The 19,900-nt window shown below is 39.8% G+C and overlaps 1 protein-coding gene across 1 annotated transcript in view; it reads left to right on the forward strand.

Moving 5' to 3' along the window:
• Positions 1–19,900, forward strand: part of LOC129339454 (vomeronasal type-2 receptor 26-like) — a 32,098-nt gene that overhangs the window by 3,057 nt on the left and 9,141 nt on the right. The window contains exons 3-5 of the mRNA XM_054994034.1: positions 90–317; positions 3,000–3,126; positions 3,880–4,774. Of these exons, the coding sequence (XP_054850009.1) occupies positions 90–317; positions 3,000–3,126; positions 3,880–4,774 (1,250 nt within the window). The remainder of the gene's footprint in view (positions 1–89; positions 318–2,999; positions 3,127–3,879; positions 4,775–19,900) is intronic.

Here is a 19,900-nt window from a genome sequence, read left to right on the forward strand (position 1 = left end):
TTCTTGTTTAAATTTTTGTAATGATTTTATAATGAGCGATGAACTAAGACATTCTACACTTTTCCTTTTTTGTTTATTGTATTATGCAGCTGCATCACTTCCTAAGGGCCATGTCTTTCAACAACAGCGCTGGAGACACCATACGTTTTAAAGAAAATGGAGAATTAGTGGAAGGTTATGATGTTCTAAACTGGGTAATTTTCCCAAATGGCTCTTTGATTAGAGTAAAAGTGGGAGGATTGGATCCTCAGGCCCCTCATGGCCAAGAGTTAACCCTTAGTGATGATCAAATTGTGTGGCACAGAGACTTTAAGCAGGTGAGAAACAGCAGTGGATATGAAAGTTGCATTTGGGCCAGTTCACAGTTTTACCTTGTCTTTGTGCGCTGAATTGTGTTGGTAGACCCTGAATTTTTAAAACTACAGTTCTTTCCTTTGTTTGCAAGAAACCAGGAGTGCAGGGGTGACCTGAGACTTTTCATCCTCACTTGCACATTCCTAGTTGGTCCTCTGTGGAAGTCACAGAAAACTGCTAAACAGCTGAATTAATCCACAGATAAATCCCTAATAATTTTACTTTCTGTTTTATACACACAAGTCTTTCTGTTTAAGACATTTTTATGCTTTGTTACCACTTTTCATTTTCATTGTATTAAATACTTATCCCACCTTTCCCTGTGGCTCAAGGCAGTTTACATATCCTATTTTTTAAAAAATCTAGCCTCCCCCCTGCCCCCCAGCATCTTGCTATTATATTCCATTAAAAATCTTGACACAAAAGCTGAGCATCATTGTACCTATACCTATATAAGGGGGATAAGTCCGACCTGCGAAACTATAGACTAAAAAGCTTACTGAATATAGTGGCAAAGCTTTATAATAAATACTTGCTGTCAAAATCGGAAGAGTAGGTGGCCGAGGAACAAATTATTCACTCCGCTCAAGTGGGATTTTGAAATGGTCTCAGAACAATTGACCATTGCCAGTTTTTTTTAATCAACTGGCTTACTTTGGTATAAATGGACAAACAAAGGCACTTTACGTAGTTTTTGTTGACTTGGCTACCGCTTTTGACTCCAGTAACAGGTTCCATTTATTTTCAAGGCTCTCTAAGTTAAACATTGATAAGAGATTGTTATTTCTGCTTCTTGAGCTGCACAGAGACACCTCTTCCCAGGTTAGGGTGGGAACCCCTGGTTCTTTAACTAATAAAATTCCCATCAACAATTGTGTGAAACAGGGATGTGGCTGGCTCCCTTACTATTTAACTTGTACTTGAATGACAAAACTAAGACTCTGCCAGGGCCCCAATTTACCCTACGTTCTTTGGGTCAACAGAAAGTCTATATCCTCTTATATATGGACAAAATGGTCCTAATTTCTTTGACCAAAATTGGACTGAGAAAGCTTCTATTCCAGCTAGTGTCCTACTGTAATGAAGATTATCTTAATGTAATGGTCTTACATTACATTAAGTGATAATGGTCTTACATTACAAAAGTAATGGTCTTCAGAAGAAAGCCCAAAATTTCTCATTGGAGCATCCTTGGTAATTCAATTTAACAATGCAGTTCTTTTAAGTACTGGGGTGTGATTTTAAGGAGACACTGAACTGGAAAATGCATCTGCCATGGTCAAATCCTCAGCATTAAGAATCGTTGGGTCAATCTTATACTTTTTCCACACAAAGGGTGGACATCTGATAGACCTAGCCTTGAAACTATTCAAGAGCATAGTAGTCTCCCACCTCCTATACAGAGCAGACATATGGAGTTGGAAGGAAGATACCATATCCAGTCAAGAGGTAATCTAAAACCAATTCTTAAGATGACTTCTAGCACTCCCAAGGGGCTCCTCTGCAGTCCTGATGAGAGCCAAAACAAGTTTCCCCTCCCTTAGGGAGAGGGTTCACCTTGGAGTTATAAAATACTGGAAAAGGATTAAATTTTCGAGATCCAGTTCCTTAAGTCTTCAATCTGCAAACCTCTTACTGTCAAAAGACTCCACATGCCCTTCTTTTCTTAATACCATCTTTCAAAGATATACCATCCCTGATGATTTATTTGGGGTTTCAAGGGGTAACTCTCAACTCAGGGACTGGACCTATAATTCTGACACACTGACTAATCAATCCTTAATAGTAAAATTTAAGGCTGAACCTTAGTACAAATTACTTAAATCTGACCACTTTAGATCTACTTACTTAGTTAACATTTCCACTTACAATCTTAGAGTTACTCTTACCGCCTTGCGATTTTAAACCTTTCAAACAGCTCTTTTGGCTGCCTGCTACTCTCACATCCCAATGGAGCACTGTGTATGTATCTGTAGGTCTTTTGCAGTTGAGGATCTGCCCATTACATTATTTTCTGTCTACTATATAGAGCGCTCAGAAATACATTTTTGACTGGTATTCTATCTGCCAGAAACACCTATTTTGAACCTAAGAAAATTGTATTTCTATTATGAGATAATGATACTTAGAATCTTACAGAGTTTCTCAGTTTGGCCTTACGGCCAAAATTAGATCTAGAGCAGCACTGACTTGTGTAGTATTATGACCATCCAGTTGGAACAGCCTATTTTATATTTTTAAATTGTTTTAAATTCATTTTATCACTAGATTTTAAAGTTTTTATCGGCTATTGTACCATATGGTTCCGTAAATTTATAATGACCAATGGCTGAATATAATAAAAATTCTAATTCTATAGCTTGGCATAATTTGGGAGGGGGGGGTCAATACTGGTTTTCTATATGAAACATCTTCCCCATTCATTTAAATATTTACATTTCTGATTCATGGGCACAGATACCATTTTTAAGCTCCCCACTTTATTTTTTGTTTTATTAGGGGGTTGGCAGTAAGAGAAAGTAATAACAGAGTATTTCTTGTATGTGTTCAATACAAGAACAACTGAAGCATTTTGGCTTCAAAGACCACTTCCATTCTTAATGTTCTTCCTCTTCATATTCTTTATTTTTTATATTCATCAACAGGTGCTGCCCATTTCTGTGTGCAATGACCAGTGCTATCCTGGCTATATCAGGAAGAAGAAGGAGAAAGAGACATTTTGCTGCTATGATTGTGCGTCATGTCCAGAAGGGATGATCTCTGAGCAGAATGGTAGGAGACAAGAAAAAGAGATATCAAGCATATGCTGTAACAGACCAAATTTATCAACAGAATGATAAAACAGAGGTTCACACAATATGAGATATGAATACAAGGAGAAATTGGCCACAAATTGGTTCTTCTCCTTGGTTAATAAAATTACAAAGAAGTTTCTTCTCACGTCAGCACTGATATAGGAACATGAGATTGTGAAAAAATAGATTTTCAATGCTCTTAGTCCACTGATTCTCTCAGTCATATTGAATAAATGTTAGTCAGTGAACCCTTCACTGGGGTTACTCAATGTTTTCCTGAAAGTTGAAGTTGCATGTCATGCCAAGCAGTTTTGCACCTGCAAATTTTGAGACATTCAGCCTGTAGCTTATGTATGAAAGTGCATGGTAGCTCCTGTACTTAAACAGTTGATGGACAGAACTTTCAACAACACAATAGAAGTCAAGTAGCACAAAGTCAGGTCATTAAAAACCTACTTCAGGACATTAAAAATCCTACTTTTCAGCATAGTCAAGGCACACTGGTTATGCTCTCTAGATGGATTAAATGAAACCTGAATTAGCAAACTCTGACTGTATACAGCTACTCTTAGATAACATCACTAGTGCAATTCAATACAAAAACTCATTGCAAATTCCAGAAACACAAATAGAGAATTTCTCCTTGGCAGTTCTAAATTATGCGACGTATTTCCTCGTAGTCAAAATTTTAAAATATTTAAAAAGATTTTTCTTTTCTTCTTTTTTCAAGACATGGATGCTTGTGTCAAATGTCCAGAAGATCTCTACCCCAACAAGTATCATAATCAGTGTATTCCTAAGGATGTAAATTTCCTCTCCTATAAAGAACTATTAGGGATCATCTTAGCTGCATCAGCTATCTGTTTCTCTATGATCACAGCTTTGGTGCTTCGAGCCTTTATTAAGCACCAGAACACTCCCATTGTAAAAGCCAACAACCGGAGCCTGACCTACATTCTCCTAATTACCCTCCTGCTTTGCTTCCTCTGCTCCTTGCTCTTCATTGGACAGCCTAGAAAAGTGACTTGCCTTCTACGACAAACTGGTTTTGGAATCATCTTCTCTGTGGCCCTTTCCAGCGTGTTGGCCAAAACCTTCACTGTGGTTCTGGCCTTCATGGCTACTCAACCAGGATCTAGGATGAGGAAATGGGTGGGGAAAAGAATGGCCAATTTTATTGTTTTTTCCTGTTCCTTTGTTCAATCAAGTATTTGTGCTCTTTGGTTAAGTACTTCCCCTCCTTTCCCAGATACAGACATGCACTCAGTCAATGGGCAGATCATCCTGGAATGTAATGAGGGCTCAGCCACCATGTTTTACTGTGTCCTGGGCTATATGGGCTTTCTGGCCATTGTCAGCTTCACTGTTGCTTTCCTTGCCAGGAAGTTACCTGACAGTTTCAATGAAGCCAAGTTTATCACCTTCAGCATGTTGGTCTTTTGCAGTGTTTGGCTGTCCTTTGTTCCAACCTATTTGACTACCAAAGGGAAATCCATGGTGGCTGTGGAGATCTTCTCCATCTTAGCGTCCACTTCTGGCTTACTGGGATGCATATTTTTCCCTAAATGCTATATCATTATTCTGAGGCCTGAGATGAACATCAGAGAGCAATTAATAAAGCGAAAGTAATAAAATTAAGCTTCTTCCTCTATACTACTCTTTTTATTAATTAGGTTTTTCATCTTAGAAATGTTTTTAAAGTACTTTTATTACATTTTAAACAGAAAATGATAACGAACAAAGGGATAACTAAACAGAAAATCACAAAACCAAAGAACAACAGCTAGCACAGAAATAACAAAACAGAAAGTGAAAATATACATAAAGTTCTTAGTCTATTGTCTGGCAGTTGGACATTATGTCTAGGATTTTAAGCAGCATGGCTGAACATTAGTTCAGTGAGGATCAATGTAGTAAGTGTTTGCAGACTGAGGCCTAGTTGAAACATGCTGCCTTTGTTAATCACAACACCTACAAACAGTCTCTGAGGGCCAAGCTACAAGTGACGAATGACACTTGAATGGCAAGTGTATTTCTCCCTGTTCACTTGCCCTCCACTCAATCCACTTGCCGTTCAAGTGTCATTCGTCACTTGTAGCTTGGCCCCGAGTCTCTAGTGAACGACCTTGAAGACCATTCTCAGAGAGTCCCAGCAGCTATCCTCCCTGAATGTTCTTTTAGCATTAATGCCAAGTAGTCTGTTTCCTCGCAGCCGCTCTTTCCTGCCCTTATTCTAGTTATTGTGTTAATTTTTCTGAGTCACTCTGAAAACTCAGCATCTACACACACTTCCCAAAAGTGCTTACCTTGTGCTTTGCAGTAGCAGGCAGCCTCAACATCTCCTAGAAAAAATGGATTTGGAGGGGAGGTTGGGCACTTTTGTCAGTATCGCCCGCCTCCCTTTCATTTTTTTTTTTTAGCTCTGTACATGTGAGATTGCACGCTGAGAGCTTGTGGGGAGGAGCCAAGTGGTGACTGGAGGTTTCCTTGGAGCGCTTTTACCATTCACATGCCCAGGAATGAAGAAAAGGCACTCTGTCAAGCTGTGCAAAAAGGAAAGGCTGGAGAAAGTGCGATCGCAGAAGAAATGCCTAAAAAAACTGTAGGTAAACGCCTTACACCCATTTTGCTATCCAAGACGTGTGGAGGGAAGGGGAAAAGCTGCCAGCTTTCTTTTTTTTTTTTTTTTTTGAAAAATTTTTATTGGGTTAGAATCCATTATTTCCACATTTACATTCAATTTTCCCCAATTTTTTCATCTCTAACCCCCTCCCTTTCCCCCCCCTTTTTGTTGACTTCCAACAGCTTTCCAACCCTTTGTCCCCTTTCCCTTACTTTTATTAGCTTCCTCTATCTAAAACAAATATATATTCTCCATTATTCTAAGCAGTACATCCTTAACTATTTTTAACATTATATGCCCAAACTGTAAGCCTTTGTTTCCATCTTAGATAAACAATTTATCCCAATTTTTCAATTTCAGGTATTTCTATATATCATAAACCATATAGATCATACATTCGTTTATATCAAACAATTTGACTTATTCTCTATATATATTACTCATTCTATCTTTTTATAATAGTTCTATATATCTCTCCTCACGTAGTCAATCAATTTGACCCATCTATATCTTCAGACATTCAGTTTGGTACAAAACTTGTCAGAAAAAAAAAGAAAATATTGTTAGTTAATCGCTCCTTATATTTAGTCCTTATAATTAATTATTTTCTCTATGTTCTGTTTGTTAACCTATATATATCTATATATATGTCAATCTATTAATCTGACTGCTTATTAATTCACATTTATCTCTTCTCCCCCCGGTAAAGTCTCCCCCCTCTACTTCAATACTTCAGTAGTTCTCAAACTGCCACAGTTTTCCTCCCACCTCCCATTTCTTCTCCAGGTATTGTTTCAGCTTCTCCCAGTCTGTGTTGAACTGCCCTGAGTCCAGATCTCTCAATTTTCTTGTCATCTTGTCCATTTCAGCCATATACAGCAATTTATAAGTCCAATCTTCAATAGTTGGCACTTCTTGTACTTTCCATTTTTGCGCATACAAAAGTCTAGCTGCTGCTGTCATATAAAATATCAACGTCCTGTGTTGGGCTGGAATTCCCTCCATTCCCAAGTTCAGTAGCAGGAGTTCTGGGTTCTTATTAATTTGAAATTGTAAAATTTCACTCATTTCTCTTATTATTTCCCCCCAGTACTGCCTGGCTACCTCACACGACCACCACATATGATAGAGGGAGCCCTCATGCTTCTTACATTTCCAGCATTTATTAGAAGTATTCGAATTCCCTAGCGCAATCTTCTTTGGTGTCATGTACCAACGATAGATCATTTTATAAATGTTCTCTTTGATATTAATACATGTCGTTGTCTTCATTGTAGTTTTCCACAAGTATTCCCATGCCTCCATTGTTATTTCTTTATTAAAGTTTATAGCCCATTTCACCATTTGTGTTTTAACTATCTCATCCTCGGTATACCACTTCAACAGTACTTGGTATACCTTGGATATTCTTTTCTTATCTTCTTTAAGAAGGGTCTGCTCTAGTTCCGAATTCTCTATTCGTATACCTCCCTTTACAGAGTCCGAATTATATAAGTCTCTGATCTGTCTATACTGGAACCAATCGTAGTTAGGTGATAGTTCCTCTTGTGTCTTTATTCTAAGTTTGGATGCTTCAGTTTTAGTTATTTCTTTATACGTTAAACATTGTTGTTCATTATCAACAGCTCTCGTGTCTATCACCTCATATGGAACCACCCACAAAGGGGTTCCTTCTTGTAGATAAATTCTGTACTTCTTCCAGATTATGTATAGACTTCTCCGAACAAAGTGATGCAGGAACATCGAGTTGACCTTTACTTTGTCATGCCATAAATATGCGTGCCATCCAAATATTTTTTTATATCCCTCTAGGGCTAATAGTTTCTTGTTCTTTAATGTCATCCATTCTTTCAACCAAACTAGGCAGATTGCATCATGATAAAGTCTCAGATTGGGCAGTTGCATTCCGCCTCTTTCCTTTGCATCTTGTAAAACTTTCACTTTCACTCGAGGCTTCTTGCCTGCCCAAACAAAATCTGATATTTTCCTCTGCCATTTTTCAAATTGTTTGGAGTCTCTGATGATTGGTATTGTCTGTAGCAAAAACATTACTCTTGGTAACACATTCATCTTAACTGCTGCAATCCTGCCCAACCATGACAAATTCAATCTATTCCATTTAATCAAGTCTCTCTCTATCTGAGTCCATAGTTTTTCATAATTGTTTTTGAATAGATCTATGTTCTTTGCAGTTAATTCGACTCCCAAATATTTCACTTTACTTGTTACTTCACAATCCGTTGTTTCCATTAACAATTGTTGTTTCTGCTTAGTCATATTTTTGCATAATATCTTTGACTTCTTTTTGTTAATGAAGAAACCTGCCAAGTCTCCAAACTCCTTGATCTTATCTATCACTCTTGGCATGTTCTCCAATGGGTCCTCTACAATTAACATTATGTCATCCGCAAATGCTCTGACCTTGTATGAATAGTCCTTTATTTTTATTCCACGAATTTCATCATCTTGACGTATTTGTATCATCAGAATCTCCAATACTAAAATGAACAACAATGGAGATAACGGGCAACCTTGTCTTGTTCCTTTACTTATCGTCAATTTCTTGGTCAATTCATCATTCACCACAATTGCTGCAGTCTGGTCTCTATAAATTTCCTTAATTGCTCTGATGAATCTTTCTCCCAATTGTAGCTTTTCCATAGTGGCAAACATAAAGTCCCAGTTTAAATTGTCAAACGCTTTTTCAGCGTCAACAAAGAAGAAACCAACCTCTTTGTCACAACGCTTGTCATAATATTCAATAGCATTGATCACTGTCCTTAAGTTGTCTCTTATTTGTCTGTCTGGCAAAAAGCCTGCTTGTTCCTCCTCTATGACTTCCGAGAGCCACCCCTTCAATCTCTCCGCCAATATCTTCGCAAAAATTTTGTAGTCATTGTTGAGTAGCGATATAGGTCTATAATTTTTCACATTAGTCAGGTCTTGGCCCTCTTTTGGGATCAATGATATATTCGCTTCACTCCAAGTTTCTGGAATCCTTTGATCCCTTAAAACCCCATTCATCACCTCTTTTAGGAATGGTGCCAGTTCATTAGCCATTGTCTTATAGAATTTAGCCGTAAGTCCATCTGGCCCTGGCGCCTTTCCTAGATTTGCAGATTGTATTGCCTTACTTATTTCCTCGTCAGTTACTTCACTATTCAACTTATTTCTCCAAGCTTCCGAGATTTCTGGAAGTTTGGTTTTCTCCAAATATGACGCTATTGATTCTTTGTTTACTTCTTTTTTATTATACAGCTTAGCGTAAAATTTATAAAAGGCTCTACTAATGGTAGCCTGCTCCAAATACGTTTTGTTATCTTCGCAAATTTTATTTATTATCTTCTTTTCCCTTTTCTTCTTCAATTGCCATGCCAGGTACTTCCCAGGTTTATTAGCACCCTCAAACGCTTTTTGATTCAGTCTTTTGAGATTCCACTCCAATTCTTTATTGCTCATTGCTGTTAGCTGTTCTTGAAGTATTTTAATTTCCTGGTATACCTTCTTTTTCCCTGGTCTCTTTTTTAGCTGTATTTCTTTGGCTTTTATTTTCTCCTCAATCTCTTGTCTTTTCTCCTCTTTCTTCTTTCTTGCTCTACCATTTAAGTCCATTAGTATGCCCCTTACAACCGCCTTGTAAGCATCCCAAACTTTATTGGTTGGTACTTCTTTATTCACGTTGTATTGTATAAAAAACTTTGTCTCTCTTCTCAATATTTCCATATTCTCTCTTTCCTGTAACAAGTCCTCATTTATTCTCCATGCTTTCCTTTTTCTCTTTTTTCCAAATTTCCACATAATTGGGTTGTGATCTGAGCCTACCATAGGCATTATTTCTACCTCCTTAGTCCATAATGCTAAGTCTTTTGAGGCCCAGATCATATCAATTCTTGATAATGTAGAATGCCTTGCAGAATAAAAGGTAAACTGTCTGCTTTTAGGATATTCTCTCCTCCATACATCTTCAAGAGTCTCTTGTTGAATCAACTCAAAAAAAAGCTTTGGTAATAGTCCTCTTTTCTTTTGTGCCGTTGTAGTCTTTTTGTCTAGTTCCAAGTCTGTCACTCCATTGAAGTCTCCAGCAAGAATTATCTGGTCGTATGCAAGATCGTCTAAATGCTTCCTTAAATCCTCAAAGAAGCTTTCTTTTGCACCGTTAGGTGCATAAAGTCCGACTACCAACACTCTCTTTAAATTCCAAATACATTCCACTGCTACAAATCTAGCTTCCACATCTCTCATAACAAATTTTGGCTGTAGCTCCTCTTTTATGTACAACACCACTCCTCTTTTTTTCTTGTTGGAGGCCGCTACATATTCTTTGCCCAATTTTCCAGATTTTAAATATTTTACATCCTGCTTTCTGATATGGGTCTCTTGCAAACAAACAATATCACATTTTTGTTTTAGTAGCCAGTGAAAAGTATTTTTCCTCTTATTCGGTGAGTTTAGTCCATTTACATTCCAAGATAATACTTTACACTCCATACTCATGATCTTGTTGGTAAGTCTTTTTCATTGTCCTTAATAAATCGCTCCATCTCTCGCTCAGATCTGATGCGTTTTTTGGCCCCTCCAAACTCAAAGGACACTCCTTCCGGTAACTCCCATCTGTACCTGATTTTCATGTCCTTCAAAATCTGAATTAGCACTTTATATTTTTTCCGGTCCAGTAACACTGATCTGGGCAGTTCCTTCATTATAATAATCGTCTTGCCATCAATCTCCAATGGATCTTGAAACTGTTTTGTCACAATCCTCTCTTTCATATTTCGTGTTGTAAACTGCACAATCACATCTCTTGGTAGTTTCCTCTGGGTTGCTATTCTCGAATTCACACGGTATGCCACATCTAGGATAGCCACAACTTCCTCCTCCTCCTTCCCCAGGTACTCAGCCAACACCTCAGTCATCTGTTCTTGCGCTGACTTTCCTTCCACTTCTGGCAAGCCACGAAAACGTAGCTGCTTCTCCATGTGTTTAGTTTCTGCAACTGACATTCTCCCCTTCACCAATCTCATCTCTGTTTGTTGCGTGTCTGCTAAATTCTCCATCGCGTCTTCTACTGTTTTAACTCTCTGCTGCGTTCCTTGTAATTCATTTCGTATTGTTTCCATACCTTTTTTCACTTCTGACAGCTCCGATTTTACTGTCTGTGTAACCTCTTTAACCTCTTTTATCAGCTCCAATTTCGTGTCCTTAAGTTCTTTAATCATATCTAAAAGTTTTTTGTCCAGGTTTTTATCCAGGTTTTCTATTGCTGATTGCCACTCTTTTTTTGACATCGTGGGGCTTGCTTTAGCTCGCTCCCACGAATCCGCTCTCTTCCTTAACTCCGTGGCGTAAAATTTAACGTTTTTCTATTTTAAATGTCCCGGTCTTCTTATAGAAATTAAGTTTTAAAGAGTCCAAAATGTCGGGCGTCTTTTCTCTATGGTTTCTCTATGATTTTGTAATCCAAGATGGCCTACTTCCTCTTCCGCTGAAGCCGCGACCCTTCCCCTTTCAAAAATGGCGATTCCCTACTTCCTGCCCTCCAGCAAGGGCCGCTTCTCTCCAGCCACTCTATTGTTATTACGCACTTCCTGTCTCCCGTCTTCCCACAGCAGATCTCGCGATGGTGTCTTTTTCTCACAGCTCCAAAGCCACAGGTATTCAAAACAATAGTCCCATTTCTTTAATAACTTCTTTAAACTTAGTCTCTTTTTAAATTCGATTCCTGCCGAGTCTTCCCCTCCTTTTCACTAGTCTGTTGCAGTTTAAAAATCTACTTTTTTTCCTCTCTGTTTTTATCAATCTGTCCCGTCTCAGAAGATAATGATCTTTACCTTCTCTTCACTTTTCTCGGGTTGTAATCGCTGTTTCGATTTTAAGTTCTCCTCTCAGCTTCTTCCCCCAATCGATGCTTGGGTATGTAGGTCTTATGCCAGCCGAATTGGCCCCAAAACTGCCGCAGAGATTATAGCCGACCCGTCGCAAGGTGGGACCTCAAGGATCGGGGGGAGACTCGTTGTGTAAAGCCCCCCCTCGTCCGAGATCTAGCTCACCCTAGGGTCTTGAGCGTTCTTTGCCTGCTCCCCGCCTGAGAGCAGTCGGCCGCGGGCTATTTTCACCCCGCCGGCCGGTTAAAACGGCAGTCCGGTCAGCTCCGCAAGTGGAGCTGCGTTAGACCTCCATGGATCCCAAACAGGAAGTTTCCGCTGCCAGCTTTCTATGAGTGGGCAGTCCTTTTAAGGACACGTGGAAGCAGCCTTAATTGCTTTTACCCGATTGGCTCATAAGTTGCCTGGTGACGCGATTCGGTTTCGTTTTCTCGGCCATGTCGGACGCTCCTCTCCGCAGGTCCGGGAGGAAACGTCCGAGCAGCCTGACCGGGCGGTTGACCCGCGAGGGTTAACCCCCAGGACTCCCAGTGAGGGAGGCAGGAGCGCGGCGGGAAGAACCCCCTGAAAGCAATGCAGGGGGTAAATTGCCCGCTTGCTCCAACGGAGGCCGGCAGACTTGCGCAGCACATTGCGTGCAGCCGGGCCATGGAGAACGGCAATAAGCAGATTTAAGGTGAAAACCTGTAAGTAAGCGAATCCCTTCTGATTTCTAAGCGTATGCGAAGGATTGGTGGGAGTTGAAGCTAAGAAGGTGCGGATTTTTTCCCCTTCACGGAGTTTCGGAACTTAGTTGGCGCCCCCCCCAAGATGGCGACGAAAAAGCAGAGCCCTGCATTGAGTAAATCGGTGATGGCGACGTTACAGGGGAAGGGTGAAACTTTGGAAGAGATGGTGAGACGAGCAGTCTTTGAAGTTGTGCAGCCCTTTGTAGCGAAGCTAAATGAAATGGGGCAAAAGGTTGATTCAGTGGAAAGAGAAGTGAAAACCATTAAAGAAACAGCGACCGGAGCAGAGCAGTCTGCACGCGAAAACGTAGTACTCATGAAAGCAACAAGTAAAGAAGTGAAGCTTTTGGAGAATCAAATAATAGGATTACAAGTGGACCGTGCCCAAACGGTACTGCGTCTTCAAAATGTAAAAGAGGAGCAAAGTGAAAATTTAAAAGATTTGGTGTCTGGACTTTTGGCGCCATTCGCAAAGGCAACTAAAGAAGAGTTAAAAAGCGATATTTTGGAAGTCCGGCGGACATCTTCAAAGTATGCAATGAAGCGTCAGCTGCCTCACGAGATTATTATTGACTTTTCATCTAAGAAGATTCGGGACACCATCTTTTATAATTCGTACAATGTGGACTTGGATTATTTGGGCAATAAGGTTAAAATATTGAAGGATGTTCCATTTTTGGCTCGTAAAAGAAGATTTAAGTATAAAGGACTTGCGGCTTTCCTGAGGAAATGTGATGTAAAATACAAATGGTTGTTTCCGGAAGGCGTCTGGTTTAGATATAAGGATCAAACCTACAAGATTACATCGGAAGTGCAGCTGACAGACTTTTTGTTCAACCATCAGGAGTTCCAGCAAGAAGAAAGTCCAACGTCTGAAGGGGAAAGTGGGGGGGAGGAGAGAGCGAGCGCAGCTGCTTCAGCAGCGCAGAGAGAACTGAGACCGCGACGCAGGGGGGGGGGGAAGAAAATCTGATCCTTAATATAGTCTGTATTGTATAAGATCTACCAATCTGATAGCATATTAGAAAGTTAACTTTTAAGAAAAATTGCAGCATGAAGGGAATACAAGACATGTAGTGTAGTGAGCGTTTGTTGTTTTTATGTTGCTCCTCCCTTTTCCCCAGCCCCCCCTTTTCCCTTATATTTTTGTAGTTTTTTGTAGTTCTTTATGTTAGATATTAAAAATAAAAAATCTTATAAAAAAATAAATAAGTTGCCTGGTGACATGCTGAGGGCTAAAGAAGATAGCCCTTTCAGTATAGTTTTTTCTACATCTACCATTCTTTCTTCACCTGGCAAGCTTCCTTGCTGCACCAGCTTAGCATGGAGAGGGCCTACATTCTCCCAGATGTGTAAGATGAACATCTTTTGGGCACCAACCAGACATGAATGCCTGTGTCAGATGTCTAGATGACCACTATTCCAATAACAGCCAAAATCAATGCATCTCCAAATTTATAAGCTAACTTTCTTACAAAAAAATCTTTAGGAATCATCTTTGCTATATTCGCTAGTGCTTTTTCTCTGGTCATTACTTTGGTTCTTGGAACCTTTATGAAGTTCCAGGACACTCCCATTGTCAAAGCCAACAACCAGAGCCTCACCGACATCCTCTTCATTTCTTTCCCGCTTTGTTTCCTTTGCTCTTTTCATTGGACAGCCAAGGAAGGTGATGTATCTTCTCCAACAAAGTACTTTTGGTATCATGTTCTCTGTAGCCCTCTCCAGTGTGTTAGCTAAAACAATCACAGTGGTTCTGGCCTTCATGGCTACCAAATCAGGATCCATTATGAGGAAATGGGTAGGGAAAAGAATGGCAAATTCTACTGTCATTTCCTGTTCCTTGACCCAAGCAGGGATTTGTGCTCTTTGGCTAAGTAGTTCACCTCCATTCATAGATGCTAAATGATAAGATCATATTGAAATGTAATGACAATTCTACTGCCACAATTTACAGATATCTCTCCACCCTGATATAGACAGCCCAAGCTAGCCCAATCTTTTCAGATCTCAGAAGCTAAGTAGAGTCAGCCCTGATTAATACCTGGGTGGGAGACCTCTAAATAAGTCCAGGGCTGCAGAGGCAGGCAATGGCAAACCCCCTCTGTTTATTTCTTGCCTTGAAAACCACAGTAAGAGTCACCATAAATCAGGTGTGACATGTAGTACTTTCTACCACACTCATGCTTTCCCCCTGCTTACCCTACTTACAAACCCTATAGCTCCAATTCATCCTCAAAACTACCCTGTAAAGTAGGTAAGAGTTGAAATAGTATGACATGCCCAAAGTCAGCCAGCAACTTTTTGTGGCTGAGGTGGGATTTGAACCCGGCTGTACTTGACCCTAGCTCAGGAAGGTAGTTAAATGTTTTTTGTTTTGTAAAGAATGGAATATGTTCCATCCTATCTGTCTGTCGCTTACATAGTTCTTCTCTCCTTTTATCCACAGAAGTAGGTCTAAGAGTGTGTAACTTGCCCAAACTCAACAGCCAGAGTGGGGATTCAGACCCCAAAAATAGTGAAACAATGCTGGTGAATATATATATATATATATATATATATATATATATATATATATATATATATATATATATATATATATATATATATATATATATATATATATATATATATAATTGAGTAAGGGTGTTTCAGACAACTCACTTTATACCCTGGTGCACCACCAGAGGGCACTGCCACAAAGGAAAGCCCAGGTAACTCACCATATCACTTCAGAAAACATGCCTTGGTGGGAAACCCAGGCAGGGAACAGAAGCAGAACAGGTAGCAATGCCCTCCGCATGTCTTAATCCAGCTGGTATTAGGAGCAGAGCAGTTGGCATTGCCCATCTCCAGCCTTAACACAGCTGGTAATAGGAGAAGAGCACTTAGCAATGCCCACCCCCACATTAACCTAGCTGGTATTAGGTGCAGAGCCCCCTTCAGCCAGCTGGTATTAAAAGCAGAGCGGGTTGCAATACCCACTGCTACCTTAACCCAGCTGGTATTAGGAGTGGAGCAGGTGGCAATGCCCACCCCCACACCTTAACCAACTGGTATTAGGAGAGGAGGAGGTGACAATACTGATCCTCACCTTAACCAAGGTGGTATTAGGAGCAGAGTAGGTGGCAATGCTGGCCCCCCTTCAGCCAGCTGGGATCAGGAGTGGAGAAGGTGGTAATGCCTGCCCCTGCCTTAACCCAGCTGGTATTAGGAGTGAAGAAGGTCCCAATGCCCACCCTCACTTTATCACAACTGGCATTCGGAGAGAAGCAGGTGGTAATGCCCACCCCCACCTGAACCCAGCTGTTAAAAGCAGAGGAGGGGAAATGCCCACCTTCACCTTAACCCAGCTGGTATTAGAAGCAGAGCAGGGGACAATGCCCACCCCTGCCTTAACCCAGCTGGTATTAGGAGTGGAGCAGGTGGCAATGTCCACCCCCACCTCAACTCAGCTGGTATTAGAAGCGGAGGAGGTGGCAATGCTGCCCCTCACCTTAACCCAGGTAGTATTAGGAGCAGAGTAGGTGGCAATGCCAACCCCCCCTTCAGCCAGGTGTGATCAGGAGTGGAGTAGGTGACAATGCCTTCCCCTGCCTTAACCCAGCTGGTATTAGGAGCAATGAAGGTGACAATGCTCACCCCGACCTTATCACAACTGGCATTAGAAGAGAAGCAGATGGCAATGCCCACCCCCACCTTAACACAGCTGTTAAAAGTGGAGGAGGGACAAGGCCCAACCCCACCTTAACCCAGGTGTTATTAGGAGCAGAGCAGGTAGCAATGCTCACCCCTGCCTTAATCCAGCTGGTATTAGGAGTGGAGCAAGTGGCCATGTACACACACACACGCCTTAACTCAGCTGGTATTAGGAGTGGAGAAGGTGGCAATACACACCCCCACCTTATCATAACTGGCAATAGGAGCTGAGCAGGTTACAATGCCCACCCCTGCCTTAACACAGCGGGTATTAGGAATGAAGAAAGTCGCAATGCCCACCCGCCTTCTCCCAGCTGGGATCAGGAGTGGAGCAGGTGACAATGCCCACCTCATGCCTTCTCCTTGGTGGGATCAGGTACAGATCAGAAGGCAATTCCCTTCTTCCCTTCACCCAGCTAGGACAAGAAATGGAGCAGGTGGCAATGTCCACCCCCTTCAACCTACTGGAATAAGGCACTGAGCAGGCAGCAATGCCCATCCCATCTTCACCCTGATGGTATCAGGCACCAAGCAGGCAGCAATCTCTACCGTGCTTCAACCTGCCGGAATCAGGAGCAGAGAAGGTGGCAATGCCTGCACCCCCTTCACCCAGTTGGGATCAGGAACGGAGCACATAGCAAAGCCCATCGCCCGCCTTCACCTGTCGGGATCAGGCAAGGAGCAGGAGGTAGTGCTCACTCCTCCCTTCATCCAGCAGGGAACAGGTGGCAATGGCCACCTCCCTTCACCCAGCTGGGATCAGGAGCGTAGCAGGTGGCAATGCCTGCCCCCTTTACCCAGTCTGTATCAGACGTGCAGCAGGTAGCAAAGCCCACTACCCCTTCATGTTGCTGAGATCAGTTGTAGAGCAGGTAGCAATGCCTATCCCCCCACCTTCACTGGTTGGGATCAATGATGGAGGAAGAGTGAATGCCTGCCTGCCCAACCTCCCCTTTCTAAAGCCCGTTGTATTTTTTCCCCACAACGGGCTTTGTTTCTAGTTTTGTCATAATGCCTTTGTTAGAAGCTATATCTATTAGTTTATGAAGATTTGCTTGTTTTAGAGATGAACTATAAATTCTATTTTGTCCCAATCTTGGTTATGAAATTATGAGAATCTAGACATTTTAGGAACTATTTTGTCACTGATTTGGTCACAATCTTTCAAGATGGCTGACAAAAATATATTATTGCTTGTTGTAAGGCAATTTTTCTGACAATTCCAAATTATATCTTTGAGTGAAAATTGGTTCAAGAGTGGGTGTAAAATTAATGACCAGCTTAGAGGATCAGAAGATGAAAGAATTTGCAAGATGTTGACTAATCTAGTGGCAGTTTGGTAAATTGCTAAGTCTGGATTGTTTAAACCTCCTTTGGAACTTTTCAATGATAAGTTATTGAATGAAATTCATGGGTGTTTATTTTGCCACATAAATTTATTCAGTAATGATTGCCATTTCTGTATTTGAGAGGTTGCTATTTTAATTGGTATAGTTCCGAAAATAAACAAGATTTTCTGTAAAAAAAAAAAAGATTTAATTAAATGGAATCGGTCGTGCCATGAGAGATTTAGATATTTCCAACTGTTTATATCAGATTTAATTTGCGACATGATCTTGGAGTGGTTAAGTTTAATAAGGTCATCAAGCTCTGATGAAATATTTATACCAAAGTAAGTTAATTGTCTAGTTGCCCATTGGTACTTATATGATTTTTTAAATTTGATTTGTATTAGTAGGTTTTAAATTTATAGGAAAAATTTGTGATTTTGCTTGATTTACTATTAAACCAGATAGAATGCCAAAATATTCTAGTAAGAGATGTAGATGATGCAATGAAATGAAATTAACATATCATCTGAGAATAAGCTAAACTTAAATACTGATGATCCAATTTCTATGCCTCTTATATGCTCGTTGACTCTGATCGCAATAGCTAGTGGCTCTAGGGCAATTGCAAATAAAATGGCTGAAAGTGGGCACCCTTGTCTGGTGCCACGTCTAATTTGGAGTGTTTCAGAAAGCTGACTATTCAGTTTAACATTTACTTTTGGTTGATTATAGATAGACTTGATTATGGTTAGAAATTTTTCTCCAAAGCCCATCGTTTGCAATATTTTGTATAAGTACTCACTTTCAGTGGAATCAAACACCTTTTCCACATCCAGGGAGAGAAAAAACAGCCTCTATTTGATTAGTTTTACAGTGAGCAATTAAGTTTAAAGTTTTGTGGATGTTGTCAGTTATGTCACATTTCAGGATGAATCCTGATTGGTCTGTATGAATATAACTGGAAATAAAAGAATTCAAATGATTTGCCAGAATTGATGTGAAGAGTTTATAGCCATAGTTAAGTAAGGAAACAGGCCTATAGTAGGCCGGGTTTAAAAGATCCTTACCATGTTTGGGAATTACAATTTTAGTTGCCATTTCCCACATTGGCGGTAATTTCCCTGTTGTTACAATAGAGTTACAGGCATTCATTAGATTAGATAATAAGATTGCATATTTTTTATAGAATTCTGTAGAAAATCCATCTGGGCCTGTCGTTTTGTTATTTTTAGTTCTTTTTATAGCATCTACATTTCTTGTATTATAGGTTTATCCAGAAAATCCCTGTTAGAAGTGTCTAACTTATTAATTTTCTTGAGCGATTAGAGGAAGGAAGCAGTTTCATCTTTATTTGGGCTTTTTGATGAGTATAAACCAGAATAGAACTCTTTAAATGTATTGTTTTGGAATTAGTTTGTAATTCATTATTTCCATTTTTGATGCAGTTGATTATATTTGCCACTCTTTTTTTATTTTGTTAGAAAGCAAGCGAAGGGCTTTAGGGGAAATGAACCAATATTTTTGTTAAATGTACAATAGATTTTTGTGAATGTCATTTACCTCCAGAGATTTTAGTAATTTATGTTTGTTTAAAAGATCTCAGCAGTTCTTTATATTACCTGTTTGTTTATGGAGGGTTTCTAAATGTTTAATGTTCCAGCAGGTCTTGCTTTTGCATTGTTTTTTCTTTATGGATTCTGGAGGAGAGTGATATTATATGTCCTCTGGTTACTGTTTTAATAGTATCCCAAAGAATGTGTGGTTCCGTTTCAGCTATTGGTTTTCAGCTGGTTTTCAGCTATTGTTGTTTCTAAATTTTTTCCTGTTTCTGCTGAGGTGTGTTGATTGTACAGTAAATTTTTGGGAAAGCATCATTGTTTATACTTTCAAGAATTCTGGTTATTTGAAATTGTTAAGTTAACCCAAGCATGATCTGATATGGAAATATTGCAGATCTCCGAACTAATTAACTTGTCAACTAAAGAGGTGGATACTAAAACATAATATATTCTTGAATATAAATTATGTCTAGGTAAGAAATAAGTAAAATCTTTTTCTCCAATGTGAAGATGCCTCCATGCATCGATTAGGTGGTTATTATGTAAGAGTGTCACTAGTCTTGTTGCAGTTTTTTTTTTTGCTTATTTTGTTTACTGAACTGAACATTATCTAAGGAGTGATTGGTAATATAATTTAAATCTCCATCAATTATTAAATGGCCTTCCTGAAAAGTAGAGAGTTTGTTAAATATTTCCTCTATGCAATCTAATTGATGATTGTTTGGTGCATACACTGAAACAAAAGTATACACTTGTCCTTTTATCGTACCTTTGAGATAAAGGAATCTTCCTTTGGGATCTTTAAGTACTTTGTTAAATTGAAAAGGTACGTTTTTGGATATTAGGATGGCAAAGCCTCTAAATTTGGATGTTCCTGTAGCATGGAATTGTGTACCAATCCAATTAACTTTCAGTAGATTCATTCCACC

Source organism: Eublepharis macularius, chromosome 12 (genome assembly GCF_028583425.1).
Source record: "Eublepharis macularius isolate TG4126 chromosome 12, MPM_Emac_v1.0, whole genome shotgun sequence".
NCBI classification, from domain to species: domain Eukaryota; kingdom Metazoa; phylum Chordata; class Lepidosauria; order Squamata; family Eublepharidae; genus Eublepharis; species Eublepharis macularius.